The sequence below is a fragment of the Lissotriton vulgaris genome, chromosome 12 (assembly GCF_964263255.1).
Source record: "Lissotriton vulgaris chromosome 12, aLisVul1.2, whole genome shotgun sequence".
NCBI lineage: Eukaryota > Metazoa > Chordata > Amphibia > Caudata > Salamandridae > Lissotriton > Lissotriton vulgaris.
The window spans coordinates 92,200,351-92,216,384 of NC_141700.1; the positions used below are offsets into that span (position 1 = coordinate 92,200,351).

Genomic DNA, 16,034 nt, shown 5'->3' on the forward strand with positions numbered 1-16,034 from the left:
AGCACGGGGCAAGCACACCCGGAGCTGGAATGTAGAGAACCTGGGAAGAAAAAACAATGAAATATTGGGCACAACGCTCGCTTTTTTTTCCCGTAATCCTGCGCCCTGCACACGCCCACGCCCCCAGCACAGGCCCACAGCACACGATATGAGACATGGCATGAAGGGCGGAACGTACCACATGCCCCCAGCGTTTCTCACGCCCACAGCACAACGCAGACACGCCCACAAGGGACTACTTTGCTGGCACGGTTCTTTTACCTTTTAAATGTATATGGTGGGCGTCTGCATAGCCTATGTCCTTCTGCTGCAACTGCCCTTTCCAACTCTGTATTGGATGTTGTGATTGGTGCTGTGGTTCCTGAGATTACCCGCCTCAAAGGTTTGGGCTCTCGCTTTATTATATTAGTATAGATTTCTTTTCCTAAACTGAGAATATTTTAGTTATTCCATTTCAACTAATTGCTCCAAGCCCAGCTTCTATTATTAATGAACCCACCGGCGCCATTTGCGGCCATTAGGAATCCACTGTGGGCACAGTTCACAGTCCATGCCCTGATCCCAGCTATGCTGCCCCTAGAATCCATATTGCATTCCCTCGGCATTGTCCAGCATCCTTTGGGTGCATGGATTGGCCCTGAGCCATGCTCTGCGCCCAACCAACCTGTCCATGGCACTCGTGTGTGTGGCCTTTAGACCTGAGCAACAGAATCAAGGTGCATGACATGGACTTCGACCATGATTGGTGCCCAGTCATTGCCTTCAAGAACCCATTGATTAGGATGTTTGGCCATGGTCAGTGGGAATGCAAAAGACATTGTCTCCTACCATGCCCCGCACCCAGCTGTTTGCATCAGGTTCTGGGTAAAGGGCGTGGCAGTGTGCCACAGTCTTCACGCAGTAATTGTGCCCACAAAATCAGTTGCCAATAACCTTTGGCCTTTGCAGCATGCAGTTGTGCTTGTTATTCATTGAGCCCTGTAACCCCGTGTGTGGACTAAGGTCATATAACGTGGAATTTGGATGCATCATGGCATGGCATTTCAACATGGCCTGCACCCACATATCATTGAGTCACCTCAATTCCGTGGAATTTTGTGAAATGTATCCAAATTCAATTGCCAGTATCTCATTTGAAAATTAAATATGAGCATGAACCTCGAGTTAAAAAGTCAGGAGACTGGTTTGAGAATGAAATATTTCGCACGGGTCATTTTCTGCTCGAACCAGTCTGCCACCGACAAAAATCATGCAAAAACTTGTGTCAGCAAAATACTCTCCAATTTTGTCATTTACACAAAATCCATGGGCGGAAAATCCGTTACGCTCGCGGATTTTGCGGATTTTCGGTAAATTCGCAATCCGCGAGATTCGCGAATTTCCCGCAAAATCCGCAAATCCGCAAGCAGCGGATTTTATGGCTTGCTCGCACTGTTCGCGTGAGTTCGCGGCTTCCCAGTTCAACTTCGCGCCCCGCGAATAAGCGCTAAATTGCAGAAATGCGATCTTAGCAAAACTGAAACTACTTACCAGGTTCAAAAGTTCAAGCTCATCATTAGTAGCCATTTCCTGTAGTGCTTCCTGAGGGGCCCCTCCAGAGTTCAGTTGCCTACTTGCAACTATTATGTGACCCTGCTCTGACCCTCAGAATAGTTACACAAAGGTCCTGAATTACAGCTAAGGCAGACCAGCAGGAGCCAGGCTGGAAGTTCAAATCCAGTGACACATTAATCAGCCCCTAATTCATTATTGTCAGTTGGGGCAGGGCAGGTGTTGTAACTAATTTTGCAACAATGAAAGCACTTAGCAAGTGCAAAAGATCACTAATCAGGAAGCACTAAGGAAGCAGGTGCCAGCTAAAAAAATATTCTGTGACACATTAATCAGCCCCAAATTAATTCAGGTCACTTGAGGCAGGGAAGGTGTGCTTTGCTTTGCCGAAAATAATGTACACTGGACAACCAGAGGGTGCGGTGATGAAACAGAGGGTGGCATGGGTGGGCCAGAGGGTGGCATGAGTAGTCAGAGAGTGGCAGTGGTGACAGAGAGTGGCAGTGATGAAGAAGAGTGTCCCAAACAGGCTGGACACGTAGAAACAACAAGTTCGCAAAACTTGCGACCCGACAGGTAAGTTCGCGTTTGCGAAATTGTACAAAACCCTCGCGAACTGGCAGAAACCCGCGCGAACACAAAAAAAAATCCACAAATTTGCGAGAATTCGCGGATTTTGCGGATTGCGAGTTCGCAAATCCGCAAAATTCCCGAACGCGAGATTCGCAAAATTCGCCCATGCTTACTACAGACAGTACCCATGAGTCAGAAGCCCTGCACATGGCCTTTGTAAGTGGTTGACAGTGGCTTTTGAGAATGGCCTTCAGTCGTGCCCTGCACTCAGCAAATAGGCCTCATTATCGCGTAACCATTGGGTGCAACTTTCAACCATGTAGATAAGGCTCTGGGTACATTCAGCCATTTCCTGTTCCCAACCCATTTCCGGCAGAGCCTGCTGTGCCCAGCCTTCACTTGTGCACTTTGGGTCCAGGGCATAGGCTGTGGCCTTCGGACGCGCCTTTAGCCCAATGCGCAGAACTCTGAAACCTTCTGTATGCAGTCACGTGACACAGACTTTGGGCATTGGTAGTAAATTCTGGGAGCGGTACATGATTGAAGATACACACTACTTCCTCACTGCCACTTTGCAGAATCTTTAGTTATGCACAGAATTCTCTTCCAGAGTCGAATGACCCAGCCTGTAGTGTACATTGTGGCACTGGGGCATTCTGTTTCTTTAATTCATAGGCCTCAAAATTAAATGTGGTCGATTTGCTATTACTCAGATCGGGTGCTCTAAAAGTTCTCACAAGAGCTGGGCCATTCCCCTGAACAGTTTCCATACGTTTTTCCCGTCCCTTTGTTCATATTTCCAGGTTCACAAGAATTTCCTATTATTGTATCAGCACCATCTCTTGGGGGTGGGTGACTGTCATTTCAATATGACTTCCTAGTGGCATCCGTAGTCTCTAAGTGCTTCCAGACCCAATTGAAAATATCTGTATTTAATTGTAAGAGCAGAAATTGTCCTATTGGTCCCCCCCCAGCTCTTCACCAGGGACCCCAACTTTCTGGGTCTGCAGAATACACGGTTCACTGTCTCTCCTTTTCCTCTAGTAATGGCAGCACCAACACATTTTCTTGTCGCCCTCAGTGAATCAAAATGTTGAGTCTTGCAGCCTCTTATGAAGTCCAATTTTCTGCAGTGGCTGATGGAGGACAAATCATATGGATCTATCATATTTTAATATTTTATTTTCCATTACAGACCCTTAGACCTTTGAACAAGTGTGGGATCACAATTGTTGGACCATACTTAAAACTAAACCTTTGTGTCTAGCTGTCACATCTTTGACATACATCATCTTTAAAAAACATACGGAACATATTTATAATAAACCAAAACGCGAACCTACTCTAATTAAATTACTGTTTTCATCCCATGTGTGCTGTAAGTCCGTCCAGCAGTTTTTGCATTCTTTTGGAAAGTCTTCATCATCTACTGGAATGAAAATGAGTCACCAAGTAACTCCCACTTGAGAAACAGAAAATAAAATAAATAAATCTGTCATTTGTCGACTATCGCCCCCGCCACCCACCACCCGCCACACCATGCTTTCCTGCACAGACTGCGACTGTTGAGAAATCTAGACTAAATTTGAAACAAAGTGAATTAAGGGAGTAAAAGTGTCTCCCAAATCTTGGTTGATTGGAGTGGATCTGAGCAATTATTGAACCCTAAAATTGCATTTCCTATGTAAATTGTTACTTAACGATAACTGCATTGCTATAGTCCTGCTATCGCTGACTTTGTAATATATATGTACAGTTGACGGCTGTACATTTCCCACATGGGTTCTTATAAGAAGCTTAGGAAAGGGTGATATATATCTATATGACTATCATTTATGTCTATTGCTGGCAGTGGTTCTTTTGTGGGTGCTTATTTGGGCTCAAAAGCTAATATATTTATATGTGATTTCATTGACCCAGTACAATACAAAGTATTAACCACTTCCGTGACTAGATTTCCAGTGCACAGATATATCATTAAAACATATTCTATTTTGTTGATTGACGTAATCGTATAGCACTGATATACCCACAAAGGGTCTCGCTGTGAGTTGGAAAATATTATTGAAAGGGACCATCTAGTCCTGGATCCCAAACAATGACCAATAAGAAGCATTCTAGAATGTTCCTTTATTGATGACGTCTGCTTGGATTTTGAGGCACATTGAGACATCATTCACCGGAATGGCCCCTTTAATTGGCTAATACCACCGTCCTTGATATATTAAAATATAAATGGCAACTTTTTGACTCACATTGTTTCTTTGCTGTGTCTTAGTCACTTCACTTTCAAAATGTCTGCCTTTGTGCTGATTGAACCCCTTGTGTAGGTAGGGAAGAGTGCGGCCAAGGCTGGGATAAATTCCAGGGCTACTGCTACCGGCATTTCCTGACTCGAAGAAGCTGGGAGGACGCGGAAACCAACTGCCGGGATGTTGGAGGTCACCTGGCGAGCATCAACACACCTGAGGAGCAGAACTTCATCAACAGTAAGGAGCAGCTTGAGTGCAGAGCTGGAATGTATGTTTACATCCTTCTCATGGAGGGATAGCCCTGATCCAGGACCTTCCTTTCCTGGTAAAGTGATTTTAAAGGCATACTTAGGAGTTGGCTGTTTGAGGGCAGGCTAAGACATCCACCAGCCTCAGGCTGACCATCAGAGAATTTGAATTCAGTCTACCCCAGAAGGAATGGCGACTTACTCACTAACTGAATCCCAAAGGCTGTATGTATGTGTCAATTGGCCCATCAGATGGATGACAAGCAAGTCTAGATCATTGTATCTTTTATCAGACCTCACATCAACATAGCTCATAAATGTTTGATTGTATGTCTAGAAGGTATAGATTGATGATGTTGGATGCTATTTGATCAGAGTCATTGTGAGCACCTTCAGTTTAACGTCGTCTTACTAGCAGAGTTTCGCAAATGCTGAGTTATGGCAGCACACGCTTCAGTTTTCGACCTTACCTTAGATACGGTTGGTCAAGAGAAATGATCTCAGAACATTCCATGTCCAGATTAATCAATGACGAAAACAACCACATGCACGGTTTATACACTTTGCAAAGAGGGAAACTGTGTACTGTTGAGAAGTTATTCCCCATTTCAAGCTGTCAAACTTGGAATCAAGCTCAATTTACGCTGTTGTTAATTTGCACACCCGACGGTACGGATTTTAAAAAATAGGTTGCTCTCAGATACCCTTAGCTTGTGAGCACATTGCGCATGTGTATCCGCCTCCATTTGCAAAGGCATGCCGCTGGGAAGGCATGAAGGAAGAGTTGTTGTTTTTTTTAAAGTGAAGCCCATACATAGGATTCAAAAAGGAGATAAGTCTGTGGCTCGTGTGCCAAGATAGAATGCCTATCACAATTCACCTTCAAGATTCCACCAATTAAATGACATATATTGAAACTTTGTGAGCTATACACCTCTTTGTTGTAGGTGAAATAATAAAAATACTGCTCACATACTCCCAACCCCATTTCCAAGTAACAACTAGATCAAGCATTAACCTTCTAAGTGGTTCCAGATGGCATATACTGTAGCCCCACTAACAAAGAAACCACTGTAAAAGAAATACAGTTTGCGACAAGCTTTTGCGTAATCACGCAAAATTATGTGTAATTATATGAAATACAAAACCACCATTTAATGCTCTATTTTAGCATGTATTGCGTTCTCTCGCCCATTTTGGACTAGAGGACGCGTTATGTGCTAAAAGATAGTGTAAAACAACCTATAACGTTACAAACAGCGCCCACACGCATTCTGGTTGTTTGCGGCTCACTTGCGCTACATTTTTTACATAAATGGCATGTAATTACATGGTGTGGCATAACAGAATATTCTCTGGAATTTCGAGTTATGGCTACAGATCCGAAATTTCTCTTGGGTCTATTTCTGATATGTAATGTTTGCACAAAACCCAGTGGCCTGAAGCTCTGAAATCCTTCTAGATGTATTTCACTCTTCACTATTTGCTGTTAACAAGATTGTTTCTGCAAACTGTTGGCACTAATGTAAAGCTTTTTATCCACAGACAAATACAAGGAATATCAGTGGATTGGTTTGAATGACAGGACCATAGAAGGAGATTTTCAGTGGTCGGACGGAACCCCCTTGGTAAATGTTATCTATGAATGCATTATCTTGAATGCAGTATTATGATGCTTATTTATAATCTGTTAAGTCTCAGGCAAATTCTTGCAATATGCGTTATAAAAAAATAACTATATCTCATTAACCCCTTCCATGCTGGTGACGAACCCCAGCCGTCACGCTCCACGGTGCTCGTGTGCTGATGACGGCTTGGGTTCGTCACGGCCCGCCCCTGTTCGTCCGGCGGCCGCACACGGGGGAAAACGCGGCCGCACGGAAGGGGTTAACAGTACTTCAGTATTTCCAAGTCTCATCAACTCAGAGACCAAACAAAGACATACATTGCAATTTACAGCAATGGGAAAATATTAGAGCATCACATTCTATATGATTATAATATCTTGATAGAACATCTTTTGCTTCTTTAATACATTGAGAAATTCCAAACATCAAGATTATCTTGGGGGTCAGTGCCGAGCAGGAATATAAGGAGTTATGAGTTGTGCTTTTCAATAGGAACTTTAGTACAGTATTTTATAGCTGCTTACCCTATAAACGATAGTGTTTGCTGTGGTCAAAAACTCAGAGTAGCAGCCAACCAAAGATGGTTTTGGAAAGCTCTTTGATCTAAGTAGGGCTCCAATTTTGTGTAATAATTTATTTGAGAATATTTTTCTACTCTCGCATTTTAGCACTGCGTAGGATTCCCATCACCTGCCCTTTACAGAAAAGCCCCCCCTTTGTTTTATAATTAATATCATCATTGGAATTGGATTAGATATATATGCACAAATGCTAAAATCACCCAATTAACATGCCACAAAACACTTAATTTGAAGATTATAATTTGATACACAAATCTTTAGGATTTTAAAAAGATTGCACACCTTCTTTTTCTCCTAATGTCATATTATGGCACTCCAAAAATGGTCAAAAATGTCTTAGTTATATTTCACGTAAAGAATCTTTTGGGAAGAAAAACATCAAGATTTCACTGTTCAATGGAGATTTGGCAAACTTTCATGGGTCAAAACAAATGTAATTCTTTAATTATTTTAATGTACAGAAACATTTACATGTAAGATGAGTTACTTATTAGATTTGTTATGCAAATTAAATATAAAAACCCCAAAGCAATCTGTCAATATACTCATGTGAACTGTTGATACCAGATTTAAATGCTGTCAAGGATGTTACATTGTGGTAGTCTGCTTTTGTCTTATAAATATTTAGGGTGACATCTTATTAAGCATTAAAACCAGCTTCTCTGAACAGACCTTCACCTCATTCCATTTTGGTAGAGCAGCATCAATGTCAAAAGATTTCTTAAGGAAAAAGAAAATACAGATGCAAAAATCTGTCGTTTTTAATCCGCCTGTTCTTAAATTAATAGCAGCAAACATATTTATGAGGGGTCAAAGGTTTCAGAGCCTGTGGCATCATTATGATTTGCATATTGAACACAAGCTTTCATAGATTGGGTTTCATCATCGACAATATGACTGTACTGAAGGATATTCAGAATTTTCATTATCCTGTCTTTTAAAATAATGAAATCGAAGACCAATCCGTATACAATAAACTTAGAAGCCATACAGCTTATAATAATTTTGAGCAAATGTTCTTAATTTTATGTTTGCATTTATTTTAATCATGTGGAAAACTCAATAACAGAGAATCACTAACAATGAGAAAATGTGATGGTCACGTTATAAGCTCTTATCCTGTGTTGCTATTATTTTTCGATTCTCGGAGCAGCATGCTGTTTTTTTTAACTTGCATGCCATTACCAAAGGGACAATCATATAGAAATCTGTCATGCCCTGGCTCAGAAAGCATATCAAAAAATAGACAGCTGAGATAAAGGCAGCCTTTAGCCTAATGTACCTTTTTTAATTATCTTACATAAAAAACTAACATTTTTAATACTTCTTTGTCACATTAATTGATCGATATATTAATGTACTATATCATTTTTTAGAATGGTTTGATTTTAACATTTATTATATTTGTACACCAAACAATATGTTTATGTATTTTTTAATTTAAATATGTTTTTAACTTTTATACATTGAATAATGACAAACTTCAGAATTACATTGAATTTATGTAATTGTGGTGTACAAAGGAATTATTTTTTGATGTTCAAAGTTTTAGATTAGTTTCCAATTGGTTTATCATCCTGCAGCCTAATAGGGTTGGTCAATGCTCATCAAACTGTAACATAATCTTGAGTAATACATAAATGAAAAATGTGGTTCTTATTGTGTTTGTTTTACAATCTTTCAATTATTATTACCTCTGCCTGCCTTTGGTAGCTTTATGAGAACTGGCACCATGGTCAACCAGACAGCTACTTCCTGTCTGGAGAAGATTGTGCGGTGATTGTGTGGCATGATGGCGGCCAGTGGAGTGATGTGCCTTGCAACTACCACCTGTCATACACCTGCAAGATGGGCCTTGGTAAGTATGGGGCTCATGTAATTTTGCCAGGAGTATCCATTTGGTGTGCTTGCTGTAATAAATAACTTTGGACACCAACCACTCTTTCAACACACACTCGCACCCCACATTTTTTCTTCCAATGTACTCCAACGGTGCAACACTCACATTACTTTGGGCTCTCAAATGAGATACTCCCTGGTTCATGCCCATTGTGAACCATCACACCAGATCCATGGTATTGTAATCCGCACTTCTTTAATAGATCCCCTACCTGTGCCATAAAAGGAAACGTGCCTACTTTACCCCGTCTGGAGAAAGGGATAATTGGCAGGTGCCTCTGACCCCTCCCTAACAAGTTATGTTGCTTTAGTCTGGGGGCCTGGGCGTGTTAGGAGTGATACAATCCTGACAGCGCTTCAGTTTTCAGAAAACAGAAAATTCTCAGTTCTCTTGTTTTAAAACATGACTACTGTCAAAAAGAAATTCTAAATAAATATGGAGATCAAGCACAAATTTGTTAGAATTACTATTCAATGGTTAGTTAGCTTTCTAGGGCCCTAAGCTAGTCACATGTACACACATGTTCCATACAGTCAGGTCTGGCTTGTATGTAGCCTGTGTTTTGCAAGGAAAGCTCTTCCACACAATACAATAAGGCTTACCTGGGAGTGGGTAACTCTCTGGTGTTTCATGAAAATTGGTTACTATATTCACTACCAAGACCCTTGCTACACGTGGCCGAGAGAGATATACCGGTAGGGATACCGCTCCCGGACATTCCAACTGATGGTGTTTTCAGGCCTGGACTTACCAGGTATGAAGATACAGGAACAGATTATTCTAGGCCTGGAGAGACCAGACCTGGACAAGTGTGCCACGCTTAGATCCAACCCCTTTCCCACTATCTTTCTGTAGCATGGATGGGGAAGAAAAAGCTCTTTCCAGCTCTTCTCAAATCTTCTCTACCCTTCCCGAACCCTCTGCCACCTACCACCTGCACCAGGGGCCTTCAAAGAGCCACCAAACCTTTTTATTTCCTGCTCAAAGGAGGCCATTTGGTTTGGAGTTTGGCCCATTACTTCGCACGGAAGGGGAAAAACAGGCAGGTTTGGACCCTATATTCCTGGATCCTCCAGTTAGTCCTTATTCAAGGACTAGTTGGCAAGCGCGAGCGAGGATAATCAATTCGGGTAGTCGGATTTCTCAATGCAAGTGGTCGCAGCAGGTCATGGCCACTCGTGTTGAGAAACCTTCCGCCCTCTTGCGCCGTGCATGGTGCCATTTGCGATGATTTTACAGCGTGAGACAAACACCCGGCACTTAAACTCGCAGGGAACGGCGAATGCACTCCACCGCTCGCAGAACTCAGCGCTGCAGAGTTTTTTGTCACTCCGCGGTGTTCCGCATAGCGGAACTCTGCAAACTCGCTCAGGCTTAAAAATAACTAGTAATCTCCAGCTCTTGGTGCAAGAATTTTGGCTAAAATCAAAGATTCACCCCTCACCCCAAGAATGTGAAACTCATAATGAGGACTTCTATTTGGGTTTTCTTAAATGTTTATATTTTTCTTGACACAATCCTCTGTATTTCCTGTTGTAAGACTGATATAGCTCTTGGTGAGACAGTCTAGGCTAACATTCTTAAGGGACACTCTTATATGAATTTTGTAAGAGTTCCAGAAGAAAATGAACACGACATTCTAGGACACTAATATGACAGTCGAATGTTATAAGAATGACTTTACCAGCCACCTGTCATTTAAAATAGATGTACCCGTGGATATAAGCATATATATGTAGAAGGGATTTACCATGAGCTGTTTTGTTTCCTACAAGAACATTTCATACAATCTGTTCCCACACTCGTGGCCCCATACTTGTCTGCTTCTCATTAGCAAATTCAATACCAATGGCCACCCTTCTAAACAGTATGGTGACATTGTGACAATAACTTCATAAACAGCAACTTCCAAGGCAAACATTAGGAACATAAGGACATCAAGGCCGGAAACTTGTCTATTTACCCCTTGGGCGCGGCCGGATTCTGCGCCTGTGCAGCGCTTTTAATAAGTGGGCGGGTTTATGACGGCCCCCAGCCGTCATCAGCACACGCCCACCGCAGTGCATGACGGACGGGGGCCGTCATCAGCATAGAAGGGGTAACAAAGACTAATTTAAAATAGACTACCTGCTAAATATACTAATATCCTTTTGCAAACCAGGGAGCCAATTCGCACACTGACTGGTTTGCAGATGATTCTAATAATAATAATAATAATACTGATGCTTGTAAAGCGCGAACAGCTACCTCACAAGGAGGTGTCCCGGCGCTAGTAGAGAGCTTACAGCTTAAGACAGAAGCTATGACAAATGTCTAGGTTTTTTGCATGAAAAGCCAGGTCTTCAGGAGTTTCTTAAAACTTGCTTCTGTCGAGGTGGATTGAATGGCCAGAGGCAGGGCGTTCCACAGTTTCGCTGTACCGGCAGAAAAGGATCTACCCCCAAGTCTGGCCTTCCTAACTCTTGGTATAGTTAGCTGAAGCAGGGAGTTGGAGCGTAAATGTCTGTCCTGATGGTAGCGGGTGAGTCTAAGTTTTAAATAGTTAGGGCAGGTACCTTTTAATGCTCTAAACGCCAGGGTAAGAACTTTAAATTTTATTCTGCTCGCCACTGGAAGCCAGTGCAGTTCGCGAAGGTGCGGAGAGACATGATGTTTAAATGGAATCGGTTTTATAAGTCTCGCAGCCGCATTCTGCACGATCTGCAGGCGCTGCACCAGATACTTGGGGAGACCAAGGTAGAGGCCGTTCGAGTAGTCCAGTCTTGAGGTAACTGTTGCGTGGACTACCGTTTTACGGCACTCAGGAGGTAGGAGAGATAGAAATTTGCGAAGGTTCCTAAGTTTGTGAAGGCAACCTGTGGAGACCTGCTGAACATGCGAGGAGAAAGAGAGATTCTCGTCCCATCTTACTCCCAAGTTCTTCGCATTAGATCCAGGGGCTGGAGCTGGTCCCATTTCCGGGGGCCACCATAAGTCTGGAGTAGGACGCGTATTTTTTCCAAAGAATAGCACTTCCGTTTTGGATGCATTCAGCTTAAGTTTATTAGTGTTCATCCAATTGGCTATGTCTTTAAGGCAGCCCTTAATTTTACTGAAAGCAATCTCAGATACTTCAACAAAGGGGAAAACCAATTGAGTATCATCGGCATATGAGATTGCCTTGACCCCCCATTTGGCGATCAAGGTAAAAAGTGGGGCTAAGTAAATATTAAAAAGTAACGGGCTGAGTGCAGACCCCTGGGGGACCCCACACCAGAGCCGTTTTGGTTTGGAGGAGAAAGTGCCCAATGCAACTTTCTGGGAGCGATCTGTTAAGTAGGATTGAAGCCAGTTCAGTGCTCTATCCTCCAGACCTGTATCTCTTAACCTTAACAGCAATCTTCCATGGTCTACTGAATCAAAAGCGGCCGATAGATCCAGGAGCACCAGCATAGTTGACGCCCCTTCGTCTAAAGACCATCTAATTGACTCAGCAACCTCAATAAGGGCCGTCTCGGTGCTGAAACCAGTTCTGAAACCCGATTGTGTTTCGTGAAGGATACCGTTATTCTCTATGAAACTGTTCAATTGGCGTTGAATCAGTTTCTCGAGCATTTTTCCGGGGGCTGCTAGCAGGGAAATGGGGCGTAGGTTGGTCAAGTCATTCTACAAATGCATATGCGTATCTATTATTATGCAGCATGACTTTTCAAATGAATATTCATTGGGCAAGCTACAAAGAATGGCTGGGAATGCACAGATGGGAGTCTACAAGTCACAGGAGATCATTTTTTTATTTTATTTTTTAAAAATATGATTATTAACATAAGAACATTTATCATAAACAAATAACAAAAAATAAAGTAAAACCTTAGTAATACTGATACATCAAGACACACATCAATGGATAAAATGAAACCAAAGAGTAATAGTACAAGATACAAAATACAAGATGGCATGGGATTCGAAACTGAGGAAAAAGAAATTAAAGCCAGACTTTACATAAAGGTTTCCCAGATTTTTTTCATCTTACAGAGCGATTGAATCCCCCTAGTTTTAGCAAGTAAAAGCTCCACATTATGTATATCTTTAACCATACTCCACCATTCCACCACTGCTGGTGGTGATTTTGAAATCCAAGCCGGGGCTATAGTTAATCTAGCACAGGCCAGTAATATAGTTATTAAATCGTTCTGTTTAGAGTCCCAGTTGTGTCCCCCAATTAAGACATCAGATACTGTGAACGAGATATGTCTATCTAATTTAAGTGATACGACTTTAGTCACCCCTTGCCAGAATTCTCCCAACATAGGACTCAAGAAAAACATGTGTTGAAGATCAGCTGCCACCAGATCACATTTCGGGCATCTATCCGATCCCCAGTAATCAGATTTGATGCCCACTTGGATATTCGCTCTGGGGTATAACATAAAAAACAAATAGTTCTATATAGCTGTAATTTTCAATTATATGAATGCACCACTTTGCATATACCACTAAGTGCAGATGAGATCACATTGGCAGATATATTATACCCCATTTTCTGACTCCACCGTACAGCTATTCTTCCACAAACACTTTCTTTATGAGAATTAAAGCTTTTATAACCAGTGCTGACCTTCGATTTATTCTCCTTTTGATATATGCATTCCCATAGATTAGAATCCAATATTACCATAAACTTAAAGAGACGGGTGCTGCTTTAAAAAACAAATGTTTCACTCTTGGGAACAAAAACACCCGCCCCCACACTCCCCCCACCCCTAGGTTGCCCAACATTATTACCAAGAGACAACCAGTTCCTATGGGAGGTATTCCCCATTGCGAATAAGTTAGCATATTTTGTGAAGTATATTACATTTTTCATCTTTTCAGTGGAACCACTGATACAAATCGTGGTAAATTGAAATTAGGAGCAGATTTCCCTTTCACATCCTCTCCCAATATCAATTTGTAATGATTCACAAAACCCTTTTTGTGAGTTGGAAAGGCTCCAACTCTCCAAATGACTTTAGTACATGGCCCAACCTCATTCTGCAGGAGCAAACCAGATATTTTGCTAATCACAGTATGTACCAAAAACAAATTAAAAAAAAAACCTCTAGTTTCTCTTCAAAATTAAAAAAGCTTTCGCCTTTTACAAAAAAAGGCCTATACTTTGATCCTTATACCATTATATTTAAGCAGCATCAAGAAGTGTCTGAAGTTCAGGCGTGATCTAGATTTTGGAAGATAGTGTATGTACCGTTGCCCTGTCGTAGCGCTTCGCATTCATCAAGGTGAGGGCACTCTGCCCGCCAAATTTAAAAATGTCCGCCAGGCCAGGTCGCCGACATCTCTTGGATTTCCAGGAACCTTCGTCACGGCAGTCCCTATATATGCATTGAAAGGTTGAAGGATGGCTCCATCAACATGACAGTGCCATAGTCAAACTTTCAAATTGTTTTTTTAAATTCAAGAAAGAAAATCCCAAAGTGGAGTTTTTGGGAAATAAATAAAGCAATGAGTTTTGCAGCTGTACCTGCTCCCTGATGCCAGGGTTTACCTGACGGTGACAGGCGGTGAGAACTTGCTATTAGTTCACACACTCTGAATTGGGACCGCGGACAAATGGGAAAACCTCCAAAGGCCTTTACTTTTTCAGGCCATTGGAGTGGTTTATTGGCGGCGGAGACGGAATAGTCTCTGCCGTTGACATACTGAAGGTCCTCCTGTCTCTAAATTCGGCGTGCGGACCTTCGTTTTGGCAGAGAGGGTACTCAAGTGAGTACGTCATTGAGATTGTAACAGCGCAATAGAGTACCCTCTTTGCCAAGCTCTAACTTGGGCCATTCGTTTTGTTAGTTATATGTTAACAGCAAATAAAATGTTTTATTAAAAAAAAAGAAGTGGCAGAAGCACACTAAAAGTTAAAATAATTTTGCTTATCTGACTTAGCCTCCTTCACAACCTCATGCAGTCTGTAACAGGGGTTTCCTATTAAATGGCCTTGTAATGACAGACATGGCTAAAACCACTGAAGGGCACAGAGCACTTATTAAACCTGCATGTCTTTGACACAATATACTGGTAAAATTACTAGCCTAGCTGAAGTCCTAGAATAATTAGTGAAAATTGCTTAAGATATATTACTGAAAAGAGCACGAAAGAGATCCCGTGGAACTCCCTCTGTGTTGCTTGCTTCCATCTGTAAACTTCTCTATCATGACAGCCCTACTCCATTGTCTTTTCTCTGCATATCTCTCTCTCTCTCTCTCTCTCTCTCTCTCTCTCTCTCTCTCTCTCTCTCTCTCTCTCTCTCTCTCTCTACCTTTCAATCCCTGCCACATTGCCTACATTTTTGCGTACTGCACCAAAAACCGGATGTATCATAATTAAGGCTCCCAGTTTTCCGTTTTTACAGCTTTTTACTGATAATTAGAACATTGGAATGTTGGGAGCTCCATTGAAAACAATGGAGTGCTCCGGGCTTATAATGGCTGGTATAAGCCCGGAGCTCCAACATTCCAATGTTTCTTTGTTCACAGCTCTGGCTGAACAAAGGCTTCAGGGAGTCTGTGCTCCCTGAAGGCTTTGTTTTATTTGTTAGAACATTCTGCCCTGTAGTGGCAGAATGTTCTAACATCCTTATAGCCCTTCGTAGCGGGGCTATACCAGCTATTAAAGTCCAGCTGCTTTGTTAAAGTCCCTAGCCTTCGGCTCGGGCCTTTAATGCTGCAGCTGGCCTTTAATAGCCGGTATAGCCCGCTACGGCAGGCTATAAAGCTACAATACAGACAGAAAACTCTGTGTTTCCTGTCTGTATTTACTTATAAAAGCAGAGACATACAGAACATATTGCTGTTTGTGAGTGCTTTTTGATGTTGTCCTTCATGAATTCTAAGACAACATCTGAGCAGATAGAGAGCCTGGGAAGTTAAGAAACAGGATGAGATTTCCTTAAATACATATTGTTAACTTATAGGTGTATATAATGCTCATATTTACATGGGGATGTAGTATTTTGCTATATTGACTGCTTAATTTGCTAAAACGCAACAGGAATCAAAGTATCAATGCATATTTAGCAGTTAATAAATGTGGAAATATACCATATTACCACTTAATTTATTCTTAAAGCACAAAATAAATTTGGATAAATACTAACATGACGGCACAAAAATAAATATTGACTAATACAGACGGAAGTGTTAAAAAAAAATACCATAAAAACCGGGAGCCCTAATCATAATTTGGGCTCCCAGGTTTCCATTTACTGATTTTTACTGTTAAATACAGACAGAAAACTATTTATTTTCCTGTCTGTATTTATTTTTAAATAC

The 16,034-nt window shown here is 41.7% G+C and overlaps 1 protein-coding gene across 1 annotated transcript in view; it reads left to right on the forward strand.

The window, feature by feature from the left end:
* The window catches only part of BCAN (brevican), a 93,332-nt gene that overhangs the window by 65,183 nt on the left and 12,115 nt on the right, over positions 1-16,034 (forward strand). Inside the window, exons 9-11 of the mRNA XM_086947320.1 lie at positions 4,455-4,613; positions 6,170-6,252; positions 8,547-8,691. Coding sequence (XP_086803446.1) covers positions 4,455-4,613; positions 6,170-6,252; positions 8,547-8,691 — 387 coding nt within the window. The remainder of the gene's footprint in view (positions 1-4,454; positions 4,614-6,169; positions 6,253-8,546; positions 8,692-16,034) is intronic.